At 39.6% G+C, this 27,776-nt stretch overlaps 1 protein-coding gene and 1 long non-coding RNA gene across 2 annotated transcripts in view; both read right to left on the bottom strand.

Moving 5' to 3' along the window:
• The window catches only part of LOC120518407 (tripartite motif-containing protein 29-like), a 39,275-nt gene extending 21,184 nt beyond the window's left edge, over positions 1–18,091 (bottom strand). Inside the window, exons 1-4 of the mRNA XM_039741192.1 lie at positions 17,753–18,091; positions 8,808–8,903; positions 7,470–7,703; positions 4,954–5,110 (exon numbers count right to left, since the gene is read on the bottom strand). Coding sequence (XP_039597126.1) covers positions 4,954–5,110; positions 7,470–7,703; positions 8,808–8,903; positions 17,753–18,091 — 826 coding nt within the window. The remainder of the gene's footprint in view (positions 1–4,953; positions 5,111–7,469; positions 7,704–8,807; positions 8,904–17,752) is intronic.
• Positions 18,092–18,232: 141 nt separating this feature from the next.
• Positions 18,233–27,776, bottom strand: part of LOC120519063 — a 31,216-nt gene continuing 21,672 nt past the window's right edge. The window contains exon 3 of the long non-coding RNA XR_005631373.1: positions 18,233–18,339. This is a non-coding gene — a long non-coding RNA (uncharacterized LOC120519063). The remainder of the gene's footprint in view (positions 18,340–27,776) is intronic.

Below are 27,776 nucleotides of genomic sequence, written 5' to 3' on the forward strand. Positions count from 1 at the left end.
GGGCGGAGTTTCGTGTGACATCATCACGCCTCCACGTAATCCGTGAACTGACTGTCAACGCAGTGCGTAAAAAACCAGGAAGATCTCCAAAAAGCGCTTAAGAAAACATGCATTATATAATTGAGAAGGCAGCGAAACAATAAGAAGCGAGCGAGTGACATATACTACCATATTCATGAGTGCTGCTACCTCGGAAAGAAAGCAAGGTGTAAACCTAAACTTTAAATTAAGTTCATAGACAGGCTACCGCTGGCGTTTCACATGCCCACAGGTAATGGGGATACAAGTTTAATGAGAGGGCGCGGGATATAAGCGAGAGTTTTGATCACTTTGTAACTAAGTTAAAATTGTAGGTGAAGGGGTGTGCTTATGCAAATTCGAGACTGTGTTTGTGGGGATTGACAGTTAAAGGCGGGTGGGGAGTCACGTCATCATCTCCCTCCCATTCATCTTATTTCGCTCTGAGCTGAGCTCAGCGCTAACGCCGTCTTCGAAGCAACCGTCAGACTGCCACCAAATACTCACAGAAAAATCCACAAGTTAATACACACACTGTCTCTAGAGTTTCTACACACTGAATCCTCCAGGCACTACTTACAAAAGGTCACATTGACAATCGTGTTACGTTATTTTTAAAATCTTTCCTTTTCTTAGCACAAGCACAGCTGAGAAGCTTCGATGCATGTGCTCCATAGCGCGTTAAAAAATAATGCATTTAATCACACTTTGCATTACAAGCAAAGGGAGCTTTTGTCAATGCATGATTTCCTGGTACACGATTACATTGATCAACGCATCCCGATTCATTTTACCCTCGCACCACCTTGGTTTGAGAAGAAGTATGAAAAAATATGAGGTTAACACAGAAAAACAGATCACCAATTCAAGCTTTATGAATAATCGATTCGTCATCAATAATTGTTTTGGTAAAGCCATCCTCCTTCCATTTTATAATTTTTCCGCCACTAGCCATGATTAAATGAGCGGTAAAAAGTAAGAGCAAAGCGAGGGTGACTTATTTAGGCAGGCATATATATGACAGCAACACTCATGACAATGTCAATCATGTTACGTTATTATTAAAATGTTTCCTTTTCTTTTCATTACTTCTTTAACACACTACTTCTCCGCTGCGGCGGGGTATTTTGCTATATATATATATATGAATGACCTCCAAAGAGCGCTGAGACTTTTGATATCATGAGCGTGTCTGCAAAACTGGGGTCTCCTGCCCAGCAAAAGTCGAGCAGCCAGCGCGTGCATAGCTGTGCCGGCCTTTGAGGCGCTGACTGCGCTTCTGCCTTAAGTCAAAGTGAGCACTTTTAATTTTTCATCCTCCCCTGCGCTATAGCCCAGACAAGTGCAAACACGGGACCCCTTTTCTACACCACGGCAAAATAATATTAAGGCGATTCACACTTTCTTTTGCGTATACGATTATGAGGTCCTCAGCTCGGATTATGAAGACGCACAGAGTGGAGGACTGACAGTGCCATCACAGCCGATTAATGGCGGGGCGTCTCACCAGTCTACACAAGACCCACCTCACTGTCCCCAAAAGGCGATCATAGCGTCAGCGAACACATCTCTCTATACTATATAAAAGAAAAAGGCAACTTTCCTTTCTTTACACCTTTTTCCTTTTATCCCAAACCAAAGCCTTTCTCTCTTAACACTGCAGAGGACACAAAACTAATTTTCTTTAAATGCCGGTAAGGCACATTACCAGAGGCACAAATTTGAGCGTTCACATAGAAAATGTAATTTCAATGTACCTGTACTTCTTAAAACGTTAATGTTTTACTGTTTAATAACTTATAGACTATAATTTATTATTTTTCCCTTGCACTCAGTGACCAAACCTATACACACACATATAGACACATACAAACATACACACAAGTATATGTATGTGTATATATATACTACCACACACATACATACATACATACACACATATATATAATTTGTGTGTGTGTATGTATGTATGTGTGTATATATATGATGTATAGGTATGTATGTATATATATATATATATATATATATATATATATATATATATATATATATATATATATATATATATGTGTGATATGAAGATATGTATGTAGATATGATATGTATATGTATATATATATATATATATATGTATGTATGTATGTATGTATGTATGTATGTGTGTGTGTGTGTGTGTATATATATATATGACAGCAGCAATCCAAGCTGTGAGAAAACAGTAAAAGGAGGCGTGTCAGGCGTGTGGTACATTTTCTGATGCAGCTACGAAAACAACTTGTGACGCTGCCACCAAATACACAAAACAATTACTTTGACAAACATGTTACATTATTTTTAAAATGTTTCCTTTTCTTTTCATAACTTCTTTAACACATGACATCGCTCTGCGCTGGTATTTTGCTATATATATATATCACAGCGACACTCATAACAGTGACAAAACAATTACATTGACAATCATGTTATGTTATTTTCAAAATGTTTCCTTTTCTTTTTCTTTCCTTCTTTAACACACTACTTCTCCGCTGCCAAGCGCGGGTATATATATATATATATAGATAGATAGATAGATAGATAGATAGATAGATAGATAGATAGATAGATAGATAGATAGATAGATAGATAGATATGAGAACAACACTCATATCAATGACAAAACAATTACATTAACAACCATGTTACGTTATTTTTAAAATTTTTCCTTTTCTTTTTCGTACCTTCTTTAACACACTACTTCTCCGCTGCGAAGCGCGGGTATTCTGCTAGTTGTTTATAAATTTAAGGCACTTTATTGTAATCAACATGTAACAAAATAATGGTGCACTGAATGGCTAAGCTGTTTCAAATATCACAACTGATTTAGCAATGTTACTCACAGTGCATCATTCAAGAGTATTTTAACCCACTGTATCTGAGTGTGGAATCATGGGTGTACAGCAGCTGATCAGAAAGCTGTATGGCGTGTTATGTCGAGAGCGCAGAGGATTATCAGGATACAGCTTCCAGCTCTGGAGGACATTTATAGCACACACTGCCTCAGGAAAGCCACCAGCATCTGCATGGATTCCACTCGGCACAGCCTGTTTGAACTTCTCCCATCTGGCAAACCTTGCAGTTCAGAAACAGTTTCATCCCCAAGAACTATAAACGCACTCAATCAGTCCATCAAGTTCTCTGGTAGTATTGCTTGTACTTAGAATTACAGTTACCTCATTTTAAACAAGCAAGCATCTTGTGGGAGGAAGGAACAATCCCTGGACAGGGTGCCAGCTCATCACTACCGCTGTGCCACCATTCCCCCCTGTTTAATACATGCTTTAATGCATTTCATCAAGAAAATGATATCAAGCATACATCTTAGTATTTTAATATGTTCAGAGAGCTGTAATATCATGAATGTAAAGTATTCTGAGTGGTGATCACTGCCTGTGCTCTCTTTTGTCTATGAAAGAGAAAGTCCATTTAAGCAGCACATAATGATTCACACACATAGAATATGAAGCATTTAACGTTCTACCTTGGTTATGATGGGAATTGAAAAACTAGTTAATTAAACAGGGCGGCACGGTGGCACAGTGGTAGCGCTGCTGCCTCGCAGTTAGGAGACCTGGGTTTGCTTCCCGGGTCCTCCCTGCGTGGAGTTTGCATGTTCTCCCCGTGTCTGCATGGGTTTCCTCCGGGCACTCCGGTTTCCTCCCACAGTCCAAAGACATGCAGGTTAGGTGGATTGGTGCTTCTAAATTGGTCCTAGTGTGTGTTTGTGTGTGTCCTGCAGTGGGTTGGCACCCTGCCCGGGATTGAATTCCTGTGTTGGCTGGGATTGGCTCCAGCAGACCCCCGTGACCCTGTGTTCAGATTCAGCGGATTGGAAAATGGATGAATGGATAGTTAATTAAACAATTTTAAGATGAAGTTTATGATGTTCTACTTTAATGACAAAATAATTTAAGTGATTGAAGTGGACATTTTGAGATTAAAGTTGACATTTCAAGCTTTTTTCCCACCATGTCCCTATTTTTTTTTTTTTCTCTCATATGACACTCAGACGGTGGGCTACAACTTTCCTTTTCACGGCAACTTTGATACCTGACCACTTTTTTTTTTATTATTTCAGGCACTGTGCAACTTTCTGAACTTGAACTTTTGAGCTTCTCCGCCACTCTGTCACTCAGTCAACTTCCTTTTGTTCTTTATATGACTGATAAAGCCAACAAATAGTATGTTTTTCATTGCCTGCACCTTGCATTCACTAAAATTCTTTTTTTCCTGTGCTTCTGCCATTGTCTTTTTACAAAACGCTGAACTTAAGGGGCTATTTACATATTCAAAGGGGCGTAATTCTGGGAAGAGTCATGGTGTGGTGGCAGGTGTGTGCTCGTACATTACATTTCATGCTGACCAGTGCATGGAAGTTGGCTTACCCATGGTTTTGTGCATCTAAATATTTTTGTACATACGCACATTTCCACTTTTGTCTCTATGCCATGTTTTAGTGTGAATTCCACGCACAGCATTATACAGGAGCCCTTTGGTGAGGTCTGTTAATTGCAGGCTTTGACCAGACATTGCATGCAAGGGATATGTAACTAAGTCCTAAATATGACTGCTTTAATAGACCTGCCATTACTATGTCAAAGCATTTGGGTGCCCTGAAATTTGGAGACCATGAAGAAAAAGTGTTGTCATCTCTAAGTCTGCAATGTGCACTTTAATCACAGAGCAGAGGAGGACATCAAGGAAAAATGTGTTTGTCCAAAATATTATGGAAGACACTGTTAATAATAAAAATCCTTGATCAAAGGCTGATTAATAAATGTTAAACAGCAGGCCTTCTTCGTGCATTCTATGTCCTCTTATCATCACTTTTATTATTCAAAAGACGACAATAAGAGGACACTGGGTGGCCTTTCATGACAACATGAACAGATGCTATACCTGATGTCAATGTCATAATGTCCCACTGGCTGATCTTCTCCAGACTCTTCTTCAGACATGACAGCTCCTTTCTCAGGTCCTCAGAATAGAACTCAGCAGTGGCAGTGAAGCTGAGTGAGTCTCCATCAGGAGGAAGGACACAGGGAGATAAAACAGTCTGCATCAGGAGAGAAGAAAGTATGAGATTTCAGAGAGAACCAACAAAAAGAAAGCTTTGGTTTGAAGATCTTTAATTAATTAGTGTATAATGCTTCATCCTATCCCGGATGATAATGCTATAATTCACTATGCTTTAAGTGATGTATTCGATTTGAAAAGCAACTCAGCCTCAAACTGACCTTGGACCCCTTTCTGCTATACTGATAGATTAAATATGATGAACAAATTAATATAAAGATAAAGACCAAACAAAACAGACTGAACTGAGGACACAATGTAATTAAAAATATATGACAACAATGAAATCTGTAACCCCTCACCCCAACACATACAGTATAAAAATAACATGTGAGGAAAACTGTTAAGACAGTAGGCAACACAAAACATCTACAGAGTCTGGTCACTTCTGACATGAAGTGGTGGTCTTTTTCTCAGTCTCCAGACATGTTATCCCAGAGTTAAAAGATTGTACACAGTGTGAGAGACAGCCAGCAGCGCAATCCGGCCAGGACGTCCCAGAACAGGAAGAATGGAGATGGGCAGCATTTCCAGGACACTGCCTCCCTCGGGACGCTATGTGGCAGCTCCCCTGGACGGTAACTGTACCACGGATTCCCTCAGGGCATCATAGGACATGAAGTCCATTTTCTCAGCCCTGTTGGGTGCCATGGGTGCAGCCAGGGGGAGCTCATAAAGGACCTGGGGACTCTTACTTCGGAAGTACTTCCGGGATGCGTGAGGACTGATGATGTGGCGTTTGACCCGGAAGAAGAGAAGGAGCACTTCCGGGTTAAGGAATACATAAAGAACTGTTCGAGACCCAGCAAAGAGAGCCCGAGTTGGGAGGATGGGTGACGAAGCTGCTGGGAGTGGAGGATTAGTATACTATTATTGAATATTGATTAGTTGTATTGAGAATTGTGGTGATTGTGGTGCTTTGAACACTATATTGAAGAAAATAATTAAAAATTATACTTGGTGCCTTTAAACGTGTGTCCGGAATGTCTGTCTGATGGGTTTCACTGGGCAACAGCGCCCCCTAGTGTCCACAACAGCTCACCCAGTCTCGATCCTCCAAACTGTCCTGTTCATTTCTTGATGTACCACGCCAGCTGAGGAATAGCCATGTTAGAGAATTTTTTGAGGTGGCTACTTCCAAAACAAAAGAGGATTCAATACCTTAGCAAGACAATCTTCTCTCTGGTCTTAGATGGTCAGTGTCTGTTTCATCACCCATAAATGTTTTGTTTTGTCCTGTTTCTTCTTACTTTCCTTTTTGTACTCCTTATTTAACAGTAGTTTGGCATCTATCACCATGACAACCTCCCAGAAATTGTCACAACTGACCATACTGCACAAAAGGTTCTCACTATTGCTGTCTGTCCAAAATGCCTGCTTTAATCCTATTGATTTTTGCCCCACTGCCCCAGGCAGAGACAGGGTTCACATTTAGGATGGCACAGCAGAGAGACAGAAGATAAACCAGAAAAGTACATTATGTGTCAGCACCACGCGTGTAACGGATAAATGGGGAGATCACCTCTCATTCATTTATGTGGTTATTAATTACAGAGTGTTGCAGTCTAGTGAGACATAAGATGTCAGCGACATGACTTTCAATAAGCTTTTCATGCAGGACTCCATGAGAGCCGAATCAGCAGACTATAGATAAGGGGACTGAGAGCTGTTCAGAGTTCTGAGATGAAATTAATTAAAAAGAAATGTAAACGATTATACATGTAGAAAGAATGCTCTTCAGTATAACTAAACAATGGAAGGTCTGTACTTGAAAGTGTAACTTGAGTCTTTGTGTACTCAGAATACAGAAGGCCACTAAGAATCTGAGTTATATAGCACCTGAAGAATACACTTGTGAGTCCACATCAAGAAAACTGTGTGCAGAGTTAGTCTTAATATTAAAGAAATTACCTAACAGCACAAAAGAAAGTCAAGAGACAAGATTGGATTGTTGGGTTTGAATGATTTGAGTCTTTTGAGTTTTGGCATAGAGACATTATTAGGTGACATGTCAGAGGTGTTTGCAAATATTAATGATGTTTATGGCATTTACTGTCAGGTGGCATCTATTCAAATAAAGTTAGTTGAGCGTAAATTACATACAAATCTATTTCCTGACATTGATCCATGTAAAAAGTGCAGATGAAAGTAGACACTCAGAGACTTTTCTGCATTTTTAAAATTATTAGTGGAATATGAAAAGATATTCCACATTCAGCTGAATGGCCTGTTCTTGCCATTTGTAAAAACTCCTCAGATCTTTTTAAATTTCTTTCTAAATCTTCTCAGGTTCCACACACCCCAGTCTTCTGAAATTTATTGTGAAGCGTTTCTCTCACCTGCAGAAAGTGGATGTGGTCCTTGGTGTCTGAAAGATTCTTCAGCTTAGCATCTCTCTTATTCAGTTCCTCAATTTCATTCCCTAGTTGTTCCATGACTCCTTCACCCTTCTCCTTTTCTCTCTTCTCTTGTTCTCTGATCCTCTCAACCAATTTCTTCTGAGCTTCTTCAATGCAGTGCATCAAATCACGGAAGCTCTTCTCATTTTCCTCTATTTCTCTTTGCATTGATACCTGATTGAATAAAGAAAGACATTGATTGATAAGAATTACCAGTCATGAGACAGCGTTTTTGGTATTTGATGTTGTAAGTGAAAGTTTGGATTGGCTGTGTGTGTGTGTATTTAAACATAATAACTTGAGTACACTGTCACTTAGGTCAACTCAATTTTGCATACAAGTATTAGGTACAAAACGTAGTTGTCTATCAACTTTTGGGCTATTTCCATTAACCAAAAGTGGTACTTTACCTTTTATTCCTGCAGCTGCAGAGTCTGATTTATTCAACTTTACTTTTATAATAATTGCTCAATATATTATTAATCTGACTTGTTTAATTGTTGATGGTTCTTTAATGTACATAATATAAAAATATAATCATAGTCTTGCAGTTTACTCCTCATATATCCTTCCCCATATTTGAGAATACGAGAAATACTAGAGGGACCACTCCCGATTTTTTACAATGCCAAACTCTGTGTTGATATATTTCTGATATATCCAGGCTGATATATTTCTATTTAATTTATGAACTTCTCATTATTACTGATAGTTTTACCATTGATGCTATGGCTTTCATTTGTATGGTTCACCCAGGTGTTGTAGGGGGTTAGTGTGCACTTCAAAGTGGCTTAGAAAAGACACTGGTTAGAGTAGTGACAGGTCTAATGTAAGTTTAAAGTCAGAGGTGCACCAGTCCAGGTAAGACTGCATAGATCAGAAGGCTTACCACATACCTGAAGTCTTGGGGTTGGATAAAGTAGGCCGGGATGGGTAACATTTGAACTAGAGGGGTACTAAAGCAATCTTAACATGTATCACAGGATCATTAATGAAAGCAATTAGTAAAGAAAAGATTTAATGACCCATGTCAAGAAAAGGGGGTTTAGACGGGTGAGTTCATTATTCATAAATTTAGTGTCACACTGGAATCTGAATCTGGAATGAAAAAACAAGAAACACTGTTGCCTGTGACATTTCATAGAGGATAAAATAAAATGCTTTTTTTTCTCATTCTCCCTTTATATGCCTCTACACATCATCAGTGAAGCTCTGTCATCTCTTCTAGTTTTAATTTCTTATTTCTTTTGTTTGATGTATCAACTTAATTTCACTCACCTTCATCTTCTCCATCACCATCTCTGTCTCTTTCAGTTTTTTCTCTCTCTTCTCAATTCTCCATGTGATTTCACTCAGTGTCACCCCCAGCTGTTTCTGTTTGGATACACAAGAGGACACGCGTGGTCTCATCAGAATTCACTTTCACTTACTGAGTTCTTGTTTTCTTTGCAAGTCTTATTGTGAGTTATGACATTTTTACAGCAGTTTTGTTTTACATTTCATGACACAACTTACTCCATTTGTCATGTATTGTCTTTTTTGTCTACATATTGACACAGTACAGTGGTGCTTGAAAATTTGTGGACCATTTAGAATTTTCTATATTTCTGCATAAATATGACCTAAAACATCATCAGATTTTCACTCAAGTCCTAAAAGTAGATAAAGAGAAACCAGTTAAACAAATGAGACAAAAATATTATACTTGGTCATTTATTTATTGAGGAAAATGATTGGATATTACATATTTATGAGTGGCAAAAGTATGTGAACCTCTAGGATTAGCAGTTAGTTTGAAGGTGAAATTTGAGTCAGGTGTTTTCAATCAATGTGATGACAATTAGGTGTAAGTGGGCACCCTGTGTTATTTAAAGAACAGGGATCTATCAAAGTCTGCTCTTCACAACACATGTTTGTGGAAGTGTATCATGGCATGAACAAAGGAGATTTGTGAGGACCTCAGAAAGAGTTGTTGCTGCTCATCAGGCTAGAAAAGGTTACAAAACCATCTCTAAAGAGTTTGGACTCCACCAATCCACAGTCAGACAGATTGTGTACAAATGGAGGAAATTCAAGACCATTGTTACCCTCCCCAGGAGTGGTCGACCAACAAAGATCACTCCAAGAGCAAGGCGTGTAATAGTCGGCGAGGTCACAAAGGACCCCAGGGTAAAATCTAAGCAACTGAAACCCTCTCTCACATTGGCTAATGTTCATGTTCATGAGTCCACCATCAGGAGAACGCTGAACAACAATGGTGTGCATGGCAGAGTTGCAAGGAGAAAGCCACTGCTCTCCAAAAAAAAATTGCTGCTCGTCTGCAGTTTGGTAAAGATCACGTGGCTTTTAGAAAGCGTGTATTTACATTTGATGACAATATCATTTTTAAGATTAAATGGAGCAAAATATGTTTATTATATTATACAGGTAAAACTTTAACTTCATTTAAATAATCTATATTCTTCACTGGGACTGGTGTGAAGGATATAATAATTAAACATGTACTACGAAGATATTTCAATGTTCCTTACACGTTCTGAAGTATTGGCGCTCTAAGCTTACAGATGGCTTAACATCTATTACAGAGCTGATTGTGTGGCGATCGGTTACTTGGAGAAAGAAAAGCAAGGACTGCAGGGGCGGCCACTCCAATATATATTGAATATAAAACAGAAAGAGAAAATAACGACACAGCTAAAAATGCAGCGGCAAATTTCGGCAAAAGTTAAACACTTGTGTCATGAGCACAAGGCGGCTATGCAGTATCCACAATGGACGTGGCCATCCACCATGCATAAGATACCATATTGACATTGACGGGCGAAGGAGCCACCAATTCTTTCTCTGCCCAGGGACACCACCAGCCTAGTGCTGCCCGTCCATGAGTAATGCTGCAATAAATAATTTCATCAAAGGTCACGCACAATCACTGCGCCATGAAACCAATGTTTAATAACGTGCTTTAACTCCTATCATCATGAAAATGGTATCATGTATACATCTCAGTATTTTAGTTATTCAGAGAGCTGTAATATCATGAATGTAATGGATTCTGTGTCCAGTCAGAGGAAGAGAGCCAGTTTAAGAAGCAAGTAGTGATTCACACACATAGAGCACATAGAAGATCACATACAAAACAAAGCATTAATGTGCTACTTTAATTACGATGTGATTTGAGAAACTGGTTAATTAAACGAGTTTAAGATGACGTTTAATTAAAGATGACGTTTATGATGTTCTACTTTAATGACAAAATAAACTACATGATTAAAGTGGATATTTCGAGATTGAAGTTGACATTTTGTGCTTTTTTCCCCATTGTGTGCCTTTTTTTCTCTGTACCCTAATAAGCTTTCATATGAAACAAAGAGGTGGGCTACGACTCGCCTTTTCCGGCGACTTTGATATCTGAGCTTTCAAGTTTCTCCAACACGCTATGTCACTCGATCAACTTCCTTTTGTTGATTATACCACAGTTTAATTAAAAAAAAAGTATGTTTTTCCTTTGCCTTCACGTGGTATTCGCTGAAAAGGCAATGGCAAAAGCACGGAAAAAAATAAAAATATTTCAGTAAATACCAAGTGGAGGCAAGGAAAAATGTACTATTTGTTGGTTTAAACAGTGGTATAAACAACAAAAGGAAGTTGATCAAGTGACACAGAGTGTCGGAGAAACTTGAAAGTTCAAGTTCAGATAGTCGCACAGTGCCATAAATAAAAAAGAAGTTGTCAAATATCAGTAGCTGTGAAAAGGCTAGTTATAGCCCACCGTCTGAGAGTCATATGAAAGCTTATTAGGGTAGAGGAAAAAAAAATAGGGACACAGTGGGGAAAAAAGCTCGAAATGTCAACTTTAATCTCAAAATTTTGTCATTAAAGTAGAACATCATAAACTTCATCTTTAAATCGTTTATTAGTTTCTCACATCCCATCGTAACTAAGTTAACATGTTAAATGCTTTGTTTTGTATATGTTCTATTATGTGCTCTATGTGTGTGAATCACTACATGCTTCTTAAACAGGCTTTCTCTTCCTCCAACAGGACAGAGAATCCATTACATTAGTGATATTACAGCTCTCTGAATAATTTAAATACTGAGATGTATACTTGATATCATTGTCATGATGATAGGAGATAAAGAATGTTATTAAACATGGGAACACGGTGGCACAGTAATAGTGACGAACTGGTGCCCCATCCAGAGATTGTTCCTGCCTCACGCAAGATGCTTGTTGCGCCATGTGCGACCTTCAATGAAATAATTTATTGCAGCAGTACTATCTCTGCGACCTTCAATGAAATAATTTATTGCAGCAGTACTATCTCTTTCAAACGTACTAACCACCAATTCCTGTCCTTCCTTTTCTTTCTGTGAATAACCAATCACCACACAAAAAGTTCTTTAATAAATTTAAAACCATATGTAAGCTTATAACGCAGATTCTTCTAAACTTTTAAGGAACATTGAAATATCTTCGTAGTACACGTTTAATTATTTTATACATCTACAAGTATCACACCAGCCACAGCAAGCATACAGCACAAGGCAGGAACAATCCCTGCATTTCATCTTAAAAACAATATCAAGAGTGCCAAGAAGATAGAACCTGAAAATCTGAATCAACTTAGAAGCCTGTCTTCATCATCTGTAAATACTCACTCTCTTCTATTGAATTGAATTGAATTCCTTTATTATTATGGTATGTTACAATGAGATTCAATATGCATATCCTCCATAAATTTATTTTCCTATAAGATAACATAACGTCATTGTTGTTATTGTTTACATCCCTCCTCGGGTGAACGTGGAGATAGCGGGTGACATCATCCATTCTGCTGTTGCTAAACTACAAATGCAGCATCCCGAGGCTCATATGCTAATCGCTGGAGACTTTAACCATGTGACACAGGACATAATATTACCTGCCTTCTCCTAGTATTTGGATTGTAACACCCGGGGAAATAGGACTATTGACCTACAAATGTTAAAGACGCATGCAGCGCCACCCTGCTGCCTGCGCTTGGAAAAGGAGATCACAACCTCTGCTCCTTAGGGACAAGCTGACAGAGATGGTAGTAGATTCACACCTGGTGGCATCGATCATGGACTATCTTACAGACAGACCTCAATATGTGCATCTCGGGAACTGCAGGTCTGACATTGTGGTCAGCAATACAGGAGCACCGCAGGGTACTGTACTTTCTCCGGTCCTGTTCAGCCTATATACCTCAGACTTCCAATACAACTATCCTGCCATGTGCAAAAGTTAGCTGACAACACTGCTATCATGGGCTGCATCAGGAGTGGGCAGGGGGAGGAGTATAGGAACCTAATCAAGGACTTTATTAAATGGTGCAACTCAAACCACCTACACCTGAACACCAGCAAAACCAAGGAGCTGGGGGTGGATTTTAGGAGGACCAGGCCCCTCATGGACCCCGTGATCATCAGAGGTGACTGTGTGCAGAGGATGCAGACCTTTAAATACCTGGGAGTGCAGCAGGATGATAAATTGGACTGGACTGCCAATACTGATGCTCTGTGTAAGAAAGGACAGAGCCGACTATACTTCCTTAAAAGGCTGGCATCCTTCAACATCTGCAATAAGATGCTGCAAATGTTCTATCAGACGGTTGTGGTGAGCACCCTCTTCTATGCGGTGGTGTGCTGGTGAGGCAGCATAAAGAAGAGGGACACCTCACGCCTGGAGAAAACTGGTAAGAAAGGCAGGCTCTATTGATTGCACAGAGCTGGACAGTTTGACATCTGTGGAAGAGCAACGGGCGCTGAGCAGGCTCCGGTCAATCAAGGATGATCTACTGCATCCGCTGAACAGGATCATCTTCAGACAGAGGAGCAGCTTCAGCGACAGACTGCTGTCACTGTCCTGTTCCACTGACAGACTGAGGAGATTGTTCCTCCCCCATAGTATGCGACTCTTCAGTTCCACCCAGGGGGGTAAACGTTAACATTATACAAAGTTATTGTCTGTTATACCTACATTTTTATCACTCTTTAATTTAATATTGTTCTTTATGTATGCTGTGGCTGGAGTATGTGAATTTCCCCTTGGGATTAATAAAGTATCTATCTATCTATCTATCTATCTATCTATCTATCTATCTATCTATCTATCTATCTATCTATCTATCTATCTATCTATCTATCTATCTATCTATCTATCTATCTATCTATCTATCTATCTATCTATCTATCTATCTATCTATCTATCTATCTATCTATCTATCTATCCTAATAAAAGGCAAAGCCCTCACTGACTGACTCACTGACTCACTCAATGACTCATCACTAATTCTCCAACTTCCCGTATAGGTAGAAGGCTGAAATTTGGCAGGCTCATTCCTTACAGCTTTCTAATAAAAGTTGGGCAGGTTTCATTTCGAAATTCTACGCATAATGGTCATAACTAGAAGCTATTTTTCTCCATTTACTGTAATGGAGTTGAGCTCGAAAGCCGTGGGGGGCAGAGTTTCGTGTGACATCATCACGCCTCCCACGTAATCACCCAATACGTAGAAAACCAGGAAGAGCTCCAAAAAGCGCTGAAGAAAACATGCATTATATAATTAAGAAGGCAGTGAAACAATTAGAAGCAAGCGAGTGACATATAAAACCATATTCAGCGGCTCACGTGAACTGACGCAGTGCGCAGACAAAAAGCAACAGTTCCAAAGAGTGCTGAACAAAAACCGAATTACACTGCTACGCTCAAATAGACAAACCGCATGCTGTGGCGCAATAGTAAAGGCTTCACCTCTAGTGCCGAGGTTCGATTCCCGAGAGGAGATGCATTGAGTATGTACGCGCACTTCCCGATTCATTTTAGCCTCGCATCCCCTTGGTTTGAGACATATGAAAAAATATGCGGTTAACGCAGAAAGACAGATCACCAATTGAAGCTTTATGAATAATGGATACTTTATTCGCGATCAATGATTGTTTTGGTAAAGCCATACTCAGTGTGTTCATTAGATGAACGATAAAAAATTAAGAGCGAGGGGAGGGTAACTTATTGAGGCACGCAGGCAAAACCACAATAGCACGCTGGCTCGATGTACTGTAGTCTTGCGTCAACTCGATCTGAATTGCATGATCACATTTGAAAAATTATATCTTTTCAAGTTCTATTTAGTCCATATGTGTCAAACTCAAGGCCTGCAGGCCACATCCGGCCCGGCGTGTAATTATATCCGCCCAGAGATCATTTTATATATTATTGTTATTAATGGCCCGGGGATATGAAACGCTGGTAACACAATAAAATACAGATCCCATAATGCAGCGCTTCAGCCATCAAGTCTAGCTTATGATGCTGCAAGTTATTGCGAAGCTAGCCCACACGATGCCGAAGAGAAAAGGTGATTCTGAACATAGAACCTTTAAAAACCGATGGGAGGCTGAGTATATGTTTACTGACATTCCCGGTAAACCCATGTGTCTCATTTGTGGAGCTAATGTGGCTGTAATTACAAAATTTAATCTAAGACGGCACTATGAGACAAAACATCAAGATAACCTGAAAGACCTGAATGCAATGCACAAGATACAGAAAGCAGAAGAGTTAAAGAAGAATCTGACACTTCAGCAGACGTTTTTACCGTGCAAAATCACAAAGTGATTTCAAGTTAAGCTACTTTTATGGGAGACACAAATGCACCAGTGCAACTTGCCCCACTTTCCCTGTTGGCAAGTAATGTTGAACCAAGTCGGCACTACGGTGTTCCCAAATACGCATTTTGCTGATAAACTGAGCGCACTGCGCACTGAGTTCGCACTGCGCTTTGGTGACTTTGAAGAACAAAAAAAGAATTTTGAGTTGTTTGCAACCCATTTGCCGTCGATGTGGAAACTGCACCTGTGCAGATTCAGATGGAGGTGATTGAGCTGCAGTGTAATGGCACACTGAAGGCAAAGACGATACTGCACGCCCGCACAGTTTATTCACTCCATTCCCGCACAAATGCTCCAGCTCCGTCTACATGCGGCTCGAACCTTGTGCATGTTTGGTACCACATATCTGTGTGAGAAGCTCTTCTCAGTCATGAAGACTAACAAAACAGCACACAGGAGTCGCCTCACTGATGAGCACCTGCAGTCCATCCTGAGAATCTCCACAACACAGAACCTCACACCAAACATAAACAAACTTGTTGGCAAAAAAAGATGCCAGGCGTCCAGCTCTGATAAAATGACATAAGAGCAAAGACAACTGAATGATTTGATTTGTTATTGCTGAAAAGAACAAATTTTATTTATATTTCCAGGTTTTGTTATGCACCATGTTCATATTTGAATTTGTATAATTTTGACAGGATATATTTTTATGGAGAGCAAAATCTTTTGGGATATTTAAAATTTAAGTTTATTTTTATATAAAATTACATAAGAGTAAAGAAATTTGAATGTTTGTTCTTTTAACGTTTACTTTATTTCTAACTTGTATAATTTAGACAGGATATATTTTATGGAGAGCAAAATATTATAAGTTATTTAAGGTTTGAGTTGATTTATTCCGGAATAGTATTCTGTTGACTAAATAAAAATTCCTTCTATTTAAAATTTAAATAGAACTTGAACAGAAACGATAGTTCATAATATCCATGCAGACTTGCACGTAAGAGCGGGAGTCATCCGTTTTAACAAGCAGCGTATTGCACTGATACGAAATAGCCTGCCCATTTAATTATTTAGGAATGGATAAATAAATTAAGATTTTGTACAAATAATGTTTTTCATTTTTCTTCCTTCATGGATTCTGGCACCCCCAGCAACAGTTGCTCGCACCCCAAAGACTGTATATATGTGTATATGTATGTATATATATATTTATATGTGTGTGTGTGTATATGTATATATGTAGATATGTATATATATGTGTGTATGTACAGTATATATATATATATATATATATATATATATATATCTATATCTATGTATATATGTGTGTGTGTATATGTGTATATGTATATATGTATGGATATGTATATATATATATGTTTATATGTGTGTGTGTGTATATATATATATGACAGCAACACTCATCACTTACAACAGTGACAAAACAATTACATTGACAATCATGTTACGTTATTTTCAAAATGTTTCTTTTTCTTTTTCATTACTTCTTTAACACACTACTTCTCCGCTGCGAAGCACGGGTATTTTGCTAGTAATACAATAAAAGCAATGAAAAATAAACAATATTAAGGTATAAGTATAATACACATGTACATATAGTGCAGATAGTGAAATGGTTCATTAAGTGGCTCAGGATGTGCAATATTACAACTGTAATGCAAGTTTCTATTGTATTCCAATTGTAATTCTAAGTACAAACAGTTCTACCGGGAGCACTTGATGGATTGATTGTGTTTATAGCTCTTGGGATGAAACTGATTCTGAACTATGAGATCCCTACAGGAAAGGCTCTAAAGTGTTTATAGAATGTGAGAAGTTCAAACAGACTGCCTGTAGAGCTTTCTGATCAGCTGCTGTACAGCTGTGATTCCAAACTCAGATATAGTGGGTTAAAATACGCCGAGTGGAGCACTGAGAGTAACAACACTAAAGCAGCTATGGTATTTTGAATAGTTTGGCCATTCCATGGACCATTATATTGTTACAGGTTGATTACAATCAGATGCCTTAAACTAATAAATTAAACCAATTGATAAAGCCACATTGATAATGTGAATCTAAAAAAGAAAGGGAAACCACATAGGAACAGTCACACTGCTTTGACCCTGGGTACCTCCAGCTTGCAAATCCAAGCAGAAAACTTGTTCACCCAGACATGCTCCAGGTGCCCTCTGAAGAACCTCCTGCGGCACTTCCTGGTGTGGCGGAAGTGCCACATGAGCACCCGGAAGCACTCTGGTTGTCCCTGGTATTCCTTCCACCAGCACCTCCAGGTGTGGCGTAAGTGCTGACGTCCAGGGCTTCACAATTGTTCAGGTGCCCCCTGGCAGTGGCCAGGGGCCCCTATAGGGTTGAGCTTCCATGCTCAATTCCCATGGCCCCCATACCAGCCAGGGTGGCTGCCCTCATGTGGTCCGAGGGAGGCATAGTCCCTCTTCCGGTCCTTCTAGGTGTCCCGACTTGGCACAGCCCCCAACCATCCGCCACACAGTTACGCTACATTTACAAATCCCTTAACTCCTGTTATTAAGTTTTTCTCCATTAAACACTAAACCTACTCACCTGTTTTTCTTCTCTTTCCGTCTCCAGCTCCACCATTTCATGACCACTGTGTTCAGTCACCACACACATCATGCAGATACACGAATCATCAGTTTTGCAAAATATTTCCAGACTTTTCTGATGTTTTGCACAGAGTTTCTCCTGTAGATTTCCATCAGGATCAATCAGCTTGTTGCCTTTCCAGGCAGCTCCTTCATAATGAATCTGCATTTGAGTCTCACAGAAGGAGGCCATGCAGGTCAGACATGACTTCACCACTCTGACCTTCTTCCCATTACAGAAATCGCACTCCACATCTCCAGGGCCATCATAATTATGAGATGGAGAAGTTAGTCCCATCTTCGTTAATTTCGTGATGATTTCATTCAGCACAATGTTTTTTCGCAGTGCAGGCCTTGTGGTGAAGTTCTCTTTGCACTGAAGACAACTGCTCCCTTGGCTCTCATCCCAGCAGTCCATGAGGCACTTCAGACAGAAACTGTGACCACAGGGGATTGAGACGGGGTCAGTCAGGGTGCCCAGACACAGCAAGCAGGTAAGCTCATCCTGTAATAATCCACAAACCTTGGCTCCAGCCATTGTTCGGTCTGAAGAGAAAAAGGCAAAGAGAATCAGTCAGGTAAACAAAGAAATGACTTGAGAAGAAATTTAAGTGAAAGTTTGTCTGTGTTCAGTGAGAAGGAGGAGGAGTTTTAAAGAGAAACCTGAGAGTTCACAGAGAGAACATCTGTGGAGACACTGAGGATGAACAGTTAATGCGAGACAGAGAGCCCAGAAAGTGAAGACATACAGTAACAGGAGAGATGACCTGTCCGGGGCGTTGTCTATTAAAGTTTAATTCATGTTTGTGTTTCTTATTTATTTTTTAAATACTGCTGTCCACATTTGACAGACTCAAGGCTCAGTGCACATTTAAAAAATAAATAAAATGAAAATGAAACACAACAGACAAATCAGTGTAAACGGGTTGGTATGTAGCCAGGCTGGTCCTCTTTATTTGTCAAACTGTCCTTCCCATATTAAGTCCTCCTCTCCTGTTTATCAGAGTTGTGTGAATGCTATGCGTGTGGAGAATCAACTAATTTGAGGTTAATCCAACAATTATCACATTTTTTTTTCTTTGTCTATGCCATTAATTTATGAGATTATTTAATAAAGCCTGCAACATACATAAGGGTAGTCTGTCAGTTCTACGATCCAAATTCAAGGAGTTAGGTGCCAAGCTGAGGAGCAGAACTGACAAGGTAGTCTTCTCCGAAGTTTTGCTTGTGCCATGCACCAGTCCAGGTAAAATTGAGGAGATTAGAAGGTTTAACGCGTGGTTCAAATCTTGGTACAGGGTAGAAGGGTATAGGTTTATGAGGCATTGGGACTCCTCTTGGAACAGATGGGACCTGTTCTGGCATGATGGGTTACATCTGAACTGGAGGGGCGCCAATATATTGGGGAGGCATATGTGTAGGCTAGTCAAGGATTGTTTAAACTAGGGAATGGGGGGCAGGGAGTTTAGGACAGGCCAGGTTTAGATCTATTCATGGAAGAACAAACAATGGTGTAGAAATAAAAATGCAAAGTAATGTAAATTCTAAGCAAACATTTAAATGTAGAAGGAGTAACACATTAAAAATAGCTTGCCTTAATGCTAGAAGTATCAAAAATAAGGTAGGTGAGTTGGAGTTATATGTAGCAGAGCATAATTATGATATTATAGCAATAACAGAAACCTGGCTAAATAACAAAGATGGGAATGAGTGCAACATAGAGGGATACACATTTTTTAGGAAGGATAGACAGAACAGAAAAGGAGGTGGAGTTGCTGTTTATGCCAAACAGGATTTAAATGTAAGTCCTCTTCAGTTGAATGATGAGCCCCATCTTAGTGAAGACATGTGGCTTCGCCTGTAAAATATTAAGGAAAGAGGTCTTATTTTAGGAGTGTGTTATAGGACACCCAATTCAGACAGTAATTTCAACACACATCTTTTTAGTAATATCAAAAAGACAAGTTTACAGGGAGATATTATAGTCATGGGGGACTTTAATTATCCAAATATTAACTGGGATAACTTTGTAGGTGGAGGAGCACAAGAGCAGGAGTTTTTAGAAGTAATCAGTGACTGTTTTCTAACACAGCATGTTACAGTACCAACAAGGGGTGAATCCTGTCTGGATTTAGTATTTTGTAATAATCAGGATAGAATTGAGGGTGTAGAGGAGATTGAACCACTCAAGTCAAGTGACCATAGTGCAGTGGTTCTCAACCTGTTGGGCGGGTCCCCCTAGGGGGGGCACGAAGTAACAAAAAGGGGGGCGTGAAGATGTAAATAAAAGAAAACAAGAATCAAAACTATGAAAAAAACATCTGTTGAAACCAAAACAAATTAACTTGAACTACATTTTGATACTAGAACAATAAATATAGAGTTAGATAAATGTCTATAAAAGTTAAGTAGGTATAATAAAATATGCATCTACATTTCAAAAAAATGTTGGGGGGGCGTGATTAAAACTGTTATGAAAACTTGGGTCGCAAATACTTAAAGGTTGAGAAACGCTGCCATAATGTAATACAATTCTCAGTATTTTGTAAGAGTACAGATGTAAAGATTAAAATTGTTAAGTTGAACTTTGGTAGGGCTAATTTTGAGCAGATGCAACAATGTCTAAGTAGGATACACTGGGATAAGCTTTTAAGTATTGGAGACAGTCGAGGAGCAGTGGAACAGGTTTGAAAATGTTTTACATGTAATGCAGGACAGATACATACCTAAATTTGGAATTAATAGGAAACTAAAAAAAACTCTACAGTGGATTAATAAAGATTTAAAAAAGAAGTTGCAAAGGAAAAAACTGCTTTACAAGGCATATAGGCTAAGACTAATGACTGCAAAGTGAATCATAGAGCGTATGAGATCATGAGGGCAACCACTAAGAAGGATATCAGGGAGGCTAAAAGACAGTTGGAGAGGAATATAGCAGATAAGGCGAAAGATGACCCTAAGAGATTCTTTCAGTATTTTAGTAGTAAAAGAATAGTCAAGAAAGAGGTCAAATGCATCAGAAATAGTAAAGGGGAATTAAAAGATACAGACTGTGAAATAGCGGATGCCCTAAACTTACATTTTTCTGAGGTGTTTACAAGTGAGCAAGTGGACAACCTCCCAGAGGTAACAGGAACTACTAAGGAGGTACTGAGGGATTTAAAAAATGTAGAGGGAGAAGTGCTGTTCAGATTAAATAAGCTGAAATCAAACAAATCGCCAGGACCAGATAATATTTAGCCTCGAGTTCTTAAGGAGGCTAGTGAGTACATATATAAACCCTTGACACATATTTTTAGGAAGTCACTGCTCACTGGAGAGATTCTGAAGGACTGAAAAACAGCAAAATCATCCCATTATATAAAAAGGGTGACAGACCAGATCCAAGCAACTATAGGCCAGTAAGCTTAACATGCATCACAGGAAAATTAATAGAAGGAATTATTAAGGATAAGATTGAGCAACACCTGGCAAGGACAGGAGTTATTAGGAACAGTCAGCATGGGTTCAGAAGAGGGAGGTTGTGTTTTACTGACATGCTGGAATTCTATTAAGAAGCAACAAAAGGATACGATACGAAGGATACGAAAAGTGGAGCCAGTGGCGTAGCTAGGGAGGAGCAAGGGGGACATCTGTCCCCGGGTGCAGCATCCAGGGGGCACCAAATTTTAGAATTAAATGTTTTCCATTCCTAAATGCACTAAAAAGTAAATAAAAATTTGAATACTCAGTTCATCACTCCATCAGTATGAGGATATCTTTTTCCTGTTTTTTGTCTCTTTCTGATTTCGAAGCACATATTAGTTCAATATGCCCAACAGACAATAATTTATCCCCTCCACTACTCTAACATGCTTGATTCCCACCCAGAAACATTTTTGATTTTATTAAACAGGCCGCGCAACTGACATAAGGCATTAGGGTCATTGTCTAAGTTGTTGCAAACGCCATTTCTGTGTGCCAAGTGATTTGTGTTTATGTGTTTGATAGAAAATTGATTGGGCTGTGGTGAAGTATTTTAGTAGATGGCTGCAAAAGTCTAGACGTTTCCCCATCATATTTTGTATGAATAAATTGTAAGTATTTTGCTTTATAATTTGCTATATACTTTCTTTAAAATCATTTTTAAATGCACAAAACAAATATTTTCTTACAAAAACAAGTGACGGATTTAGATTGTAAAGAACACAAGGCGGTTTTATCATTTTCGGAGACTTATATGAATTTTTTTTCTTAAAATACTATTATTTTAAATACATTTTTTAAAACTTTCTTTCCCTTCCCCATTACATTTTGGCAAACAGGAGGGGGCGCAAAATCTTCAGTTGTCCCCAGGCGCAGAAAACCCTAGCTACGCCTCATAGTGGAGCTTATGATATTATTTATCTGGACTTTCAGAAAGCATTTGATAAGGTGCCACATGAGAGGTTGGGCATCAAATTAAAAAGTGGGAGTTCAGGGTGATGTGTTTAGATGGGTGCAAAATTGGCTCAGACACAGGAAGCAGAGGGTGATGGTGCAAGGAACCTCATCAGAACTGGCTGATGTTAAGAGTGGTGTTCCACAGGGGTTAGTGCTAGGGCCACTGTAATACATATAAATGATTTAGATAGGAATATAAGTAACAAGCTGGTTAAGTTTGCAGATGATACCAAGATAGGTGGATTAGCAGATAATTTGGAATCCGTTATATCATTACAGAAGGACTTGGATAGCATGCTGGCTTGGGCAGATTTGTGGCAGATGAAATTTAATGTCAGTAAATGTAAAGTATTACACATAGGAAGTAAAAATGTTAGGTTTAAATATACAAAATGGGTGGTCGGAAAATCGAGAGTACACCTTATGAGAAGGATTTAGGAGTCATAGTGGACTCTAAGCTATCGACTTCCCGACAGTGTTCAGAAGCCATTAAGAAGGCTAACAGAATGTTTGGTTATATACAGTAGCATGATGTGTGGAGTACAAGTCCAAGGAGGTTATGTTCAACCTTTATAATGCACTGGTGAGGCCTCATCTTGAGTACTGTGTGCAGTTTTGGTCTCCATGCTACAAAAAGGACATAGCAGCACTAGAAAAGGTCCAGATAAGAGTGACTAGGCTGATTCCAGGGCTACAGGGGTTAAATTATGAGGAAAGATTAAAAGAGCTGACCCTATACAGTTTAAGCAAAAGAAGACTAAGAGGTACATGATTGAAGTGGGGCGGCATGGTGGCGCAGTGGTAGCGATGCTGCCTCAAAGTTATTAGACCCAGGTTCACTTCCTGGGTCCTCCCTGCATGGAGTTTGCATGTTCTCCCTGTGTTTGCATGGGTTTCCTCCGGGAACTATGGTTTCCTCCGACAGTCCAGACAGTCCAAAGACATGCAGGTTAGGTGCATTGGCAATTCTAAATTGTCCCTAGTGTGTGCTTGGTGAGTGTGTGTGTGCCCTGCGGTGAACTGGCACCCTGCCCGGGGTTTGTTTCTTGCATTGCACCCTGTGTTGGGTGGGATTGGCTCCTGTGACCCTGTAGTTAGGATATAGCAGGTTGGATAATGGATGGAGGATTGAAGTGTTTAAAATTATGAAGGGAATTAGTACAGTGGATCGAGACTGTTATTTTGAAATGAGTTCATCAAGAACACAGGGACACTGTTGGAAACTTAAGGGTAAATTTCGCACAAATATTAGAAAGTTTTTGTTTACACAAAGAACGATAGACACTTGGAATAAGCTACCAAGTAGTGTGGTAGACAGTAAGACGTTGGGGGAGACGTTTTGGAAGAAATAAGTGGATAGGACTGGCGAGCTTTGTTGGGCTGAATGACCTGTTCTCGTCTAGAGTGTTCTAATGTTCTAACTGTTAAGACACCATCAAGGTAAGTGAAGCCTACTTATTCTAAAAAACAGAATAATATGATTCATTGATTAAAACACAATATGAAACTGCTTGCAAACTGACAAACGATGGACACAAGACAGACCAGACACCAAACACAGAAGAGGCACTGGATGTTTTCAGCTCCATCACAGATTTTCAGATTTTCTTCACTTTACAAGCTTTTCGTTTCAGCTGTTCAGTTTGAATTTTAGCCTGATGTCACAGTCAGCTCAGCCTGCTCAAATGCACAGTCTTGGGTGACAGAAGACTTGGGAAAGTTTGGAGTTCACCTGAACCCATCTTAAGCTTATTACAAATAAACATGACAAAGGTGGTCTTTAGCTAGCTGTTTCCTTGCTATGTGGAGTTCTGATATAGCTTGTCACAGATGAACAAGTTTATGACACCAAGGCTTTAATTTAAGGATGATGTTGCATGGAGTTGCGTGTTATCATTTCAGGGTTAGAGCAGAGAGTTCTGCTAGTGGTGGAGGGCATTTGTATTGTCTTCTTCAGCTCACCGTTAGGCTTCTAGTCACAGCCTCTGCAACTTCAGAGAGAACTCCAAGAGTTTAATTGTTGAAGTTCCCTTCTCGAAGTAATAGCTGGGCTCATTCATGGAGAGGCTCCATGGAGAGAAAGTTTGTGAGCTTTTCACTCCACAGAGACTGGTACAGCTTCTTTTTCTAAAGTGATGGAAGTGATGCATGAACAAAGATTTAAATGAAGGTGTCACCACTGCTAATTGGGATGAGGTAGTGTCTGGTTACAGATCAGTACCCTCTTATTGGTGACTTATTTTGCCTCTCAGAGCAGGGCAGACTATAGGAACATGCCTATAAAGAATGTCTCTTTTGGGCACCTTGTAAAGGACACATGATGCTTCAGTAGGGGCTTGAATCACAGCGTTTGCGTGACTTTTATTTTGATACTTTTATTTTGGGTGTCTTTGGTTTACATAATTAATTGTGCAGTTTTGCCGGGAATAGGAAAAGAAAATGGCGATATATGGGGTTAACTAACAAGCACCTCGCTGAAAAGTGAACGAGATATTGTTTTTTCTGGGTTATATGTAAAACAAAGGTTACAAATGTTTATTTTAAGTTATTTACATGCTTTTTATCTTGTACTTTGCCTTTTATAGCTCTTACGGTGTGTTTATGAAAAGGGTCACGGAAACGATAATAAAATTCATAAACCATCAGTTTGAGAGTTGACCATCATTCAGCCGGGGTCGCTACACACCTTTTTGTCTGAAGTTTTTCCAGACATGTCAGCTTATTCTTGGTTTACAGCTTTGTCAGCAGATGAGATGCATCAAAAGTTCTCTGTGTTCCCCTAAGTGGTTCTCCCTGTTCACTCCACTCCTTGTGTAAACTGATCTTGGAGAAATGTCACAATATCCACCCTTCCCATAATGTCAGCAAAGACTTTCAGGGATGGCTAATGTACACAATAAGGAAGTCCACAATATGAAAGCTTTGGCAAGTCTTGCAAGGCTTTGATAATGTCTTCAGTGGTGTGTCAGGGAAAAAGTGGAGGGCGGATTATACCGTGAACAAGTTTCGGGTGTTCACAAACTTGTGACGGCCTCCAGTGACTCGAATGTGGCCGAAAAACACGGGTTTAGGTATATCTTTGTGTATGACTAACTCTGTGCACAGGCCTGCCAGCAAAAACATTGTGCTCACCCCAGTAATTCAGCCCTGGAAAAAGAGTTTATTCCAACAACAACAATAAGAAAAATAAATAGGGTTGAAGTCAGAAATTTACTTACACTTGGGGTGAATTCTTTTAAACTCACTTTAAAACCCCTCCACAAATTTTATATTAACAAACTATAAATTGGCACATCATTTAAGACATCTGCTTTGTGAAGGGGTAATTTTTCCAACAATGTCCACAGACGTCAGAGTATTTCACTTTTTATTATTAGCATGGAGGTTTTATTATGCAGTACTTATATTTAACTTTTAGTTTGGCAGTTCATTCATCTTATATAGGGGTTTCTGTACTTGGAGACTGAAGTGTCTCTAGAAACTAGGCTGAAGGAGTATGGAGATGTGATGAGGAGAGACAAGGAATATGTGAGCAAAAGAGTGATGTAAATGGGAAAGAATACAGGTGTTGTGATGTGAATTTTTGCATACAAGTTGTTTACAGGCATGCGGCCTGTTCTGAAGAAAGCTAACCACAAATAATGCCTTAACTAGAGACATTTTAAGTAACTAACAAGTCTGTGTGCCGCCTGAAACTACACATCACCATTCATCAGGTTGTATGGTTGCCAATATTCAAATGTACTTTGCATATTGTTATTATTTATGAATATTATTAATAATACATTGTTTAAATTGTAACTTAACTCCTGCTTGTCTTTTACAACACCAATTGCCTGAGGTTATAAATGTAGAAGGGAAGGTGGGGAGAAGTTATAAACTACAATACCTTATAAATAGTGGAATGTGTGTGAGATTTGAGGCATTCTGACAAAGGCTACATATTAATAATACAAAATGGGAAAGTAGAATAATACATTTCTCTACCAAGACAAAACAATTGCCGTAGTTCGGCAGGATTTTGGAGTAACCATGTTTTCCACCCTGTTTTCAAATACTGTTTTGATGTGTATGTGTGTGTATGTATGTAAATTTTAGGGCATCCAGTGTACAAATGCGGTGGAAGTAAAACATTGTTTGGTTGCTGAATGGACTATAGCCAACAAAGTGTAGGGACTTCATGTGTGTCACGAGGACACCCACATGTTTGTTAGTTCTGGTGGTAGTGAGTCCCTAATTAAAGTCCAAGGAGTGGTGGGACATGCATGTGTCATTCATACGGCACTTATTCATTTAGGATCTTTGTGTATGTACATGTATGTTTGCTTACAGGGACAAAAGTAGGCCAACCCATAACGAATTTGGCACATTGTATTAGAGTAGCATTGTAGACTCAGAAATTCCTAAACTCATATTTAAGCTAACCATCTTCCAGTGGAGTGGCAGAGGCAAGCAGACTAAAGCTAGGAAATGGAAACCTGTAGTGCAAGTAGAGAAAGCAGAAGTTGAGCTGAGTGTGCCACAAAAAGGAAGGGGGCTGGAAGGATTAAAAGCAGGAAAACAGAGATCAGGTATAAAAATGACAGCTACTGTTATAAGAAGTTTACTATCTTGTAAATATATCTGTATATATGTATGTCTCACTCTTACCTCAGAGTACTACTGCATACTCCACCCATCCTTCTACTGATACAAGCATAGGAGAGAGTTTCTCCCCACCCACAATTATAGCAGCCCAGGTAAGAAGAGAACTGTGGAGACTTTGTGCCAGCAAAGCAGTAGGTCCAGATGGAGTATCAACATGACAGTTGAAGGCCTGTGCATTGGAGCTGGGGAGTCCTCTACAGCACATCTTCAACCTGAGCCTGGAACAGGGGAGAGTCCCAAGGCTTTGGAAAACATCTTGCATCACCCCATTCCCAAAGATATCACGTTCTGGTGAGCTGAATGACTTCAGGCCTGTCACACTGACGTCACATGTGATGAAGACCATGAAGCGGCTACTGCTGCTTCACCACCTGTGGCCATAGGTCCGCCACGCCCTTGACCCTCTGCAGCTTGCATACCAGGAGAAGGTGGGAGAGGAGGATGCCATTATCTACATGCTACCCCGATCACTCTCCCACTTGGACAGAGGCAGTGGTACAGTAAGTATTATGTTTCTGGACTTCTCTAGCGCCTTCAAGACCATCCAACCTCTGCTCCATATGGACAAGCTGACAGAGATGGGAGTAGGTTCATACCTGGTGGCATGGATCATGAACTATCTTACAGACAGACCTCAGTATGTATGTCTCGGGAACTGCAGGTCTGAAATTGTGGTCAGCAGCACAGGAGCGCTGCAGTTGATTGTGCTTTCTCTAGTCCTGTTCAGCCTATATACATTGGACATCCAATACAACTCAGAGTCTTGCCACGTGCAAAGTTTTGCTGACAACACTGCTATTGTGGGCTGCATCAGGAGTGGGCAAGAGGAGAAGTATAGGAACCTAATCAAGGACTTTGTTAAATGGTGTGACTCAAACCACCTACAGCTGAACACCAGCAAAACCAAAAAGCTG

The sequence above is a fragment of the Polypterus senegalus genome, chromosome 18, assembly GCF_016835505.1.
Source record: "Polypterus senegalus isolate Bchr_013 chromosome 18, ASM1683550v1, whole genome shotgun sequence".
NCBI classification, from domain to species: domain Eukaryota; kingdom Metazoa; phylum Chordata; class Cladistia; order Polypteriformes; family Polypteridae; genus Polypterus; species Polypterus senegalus.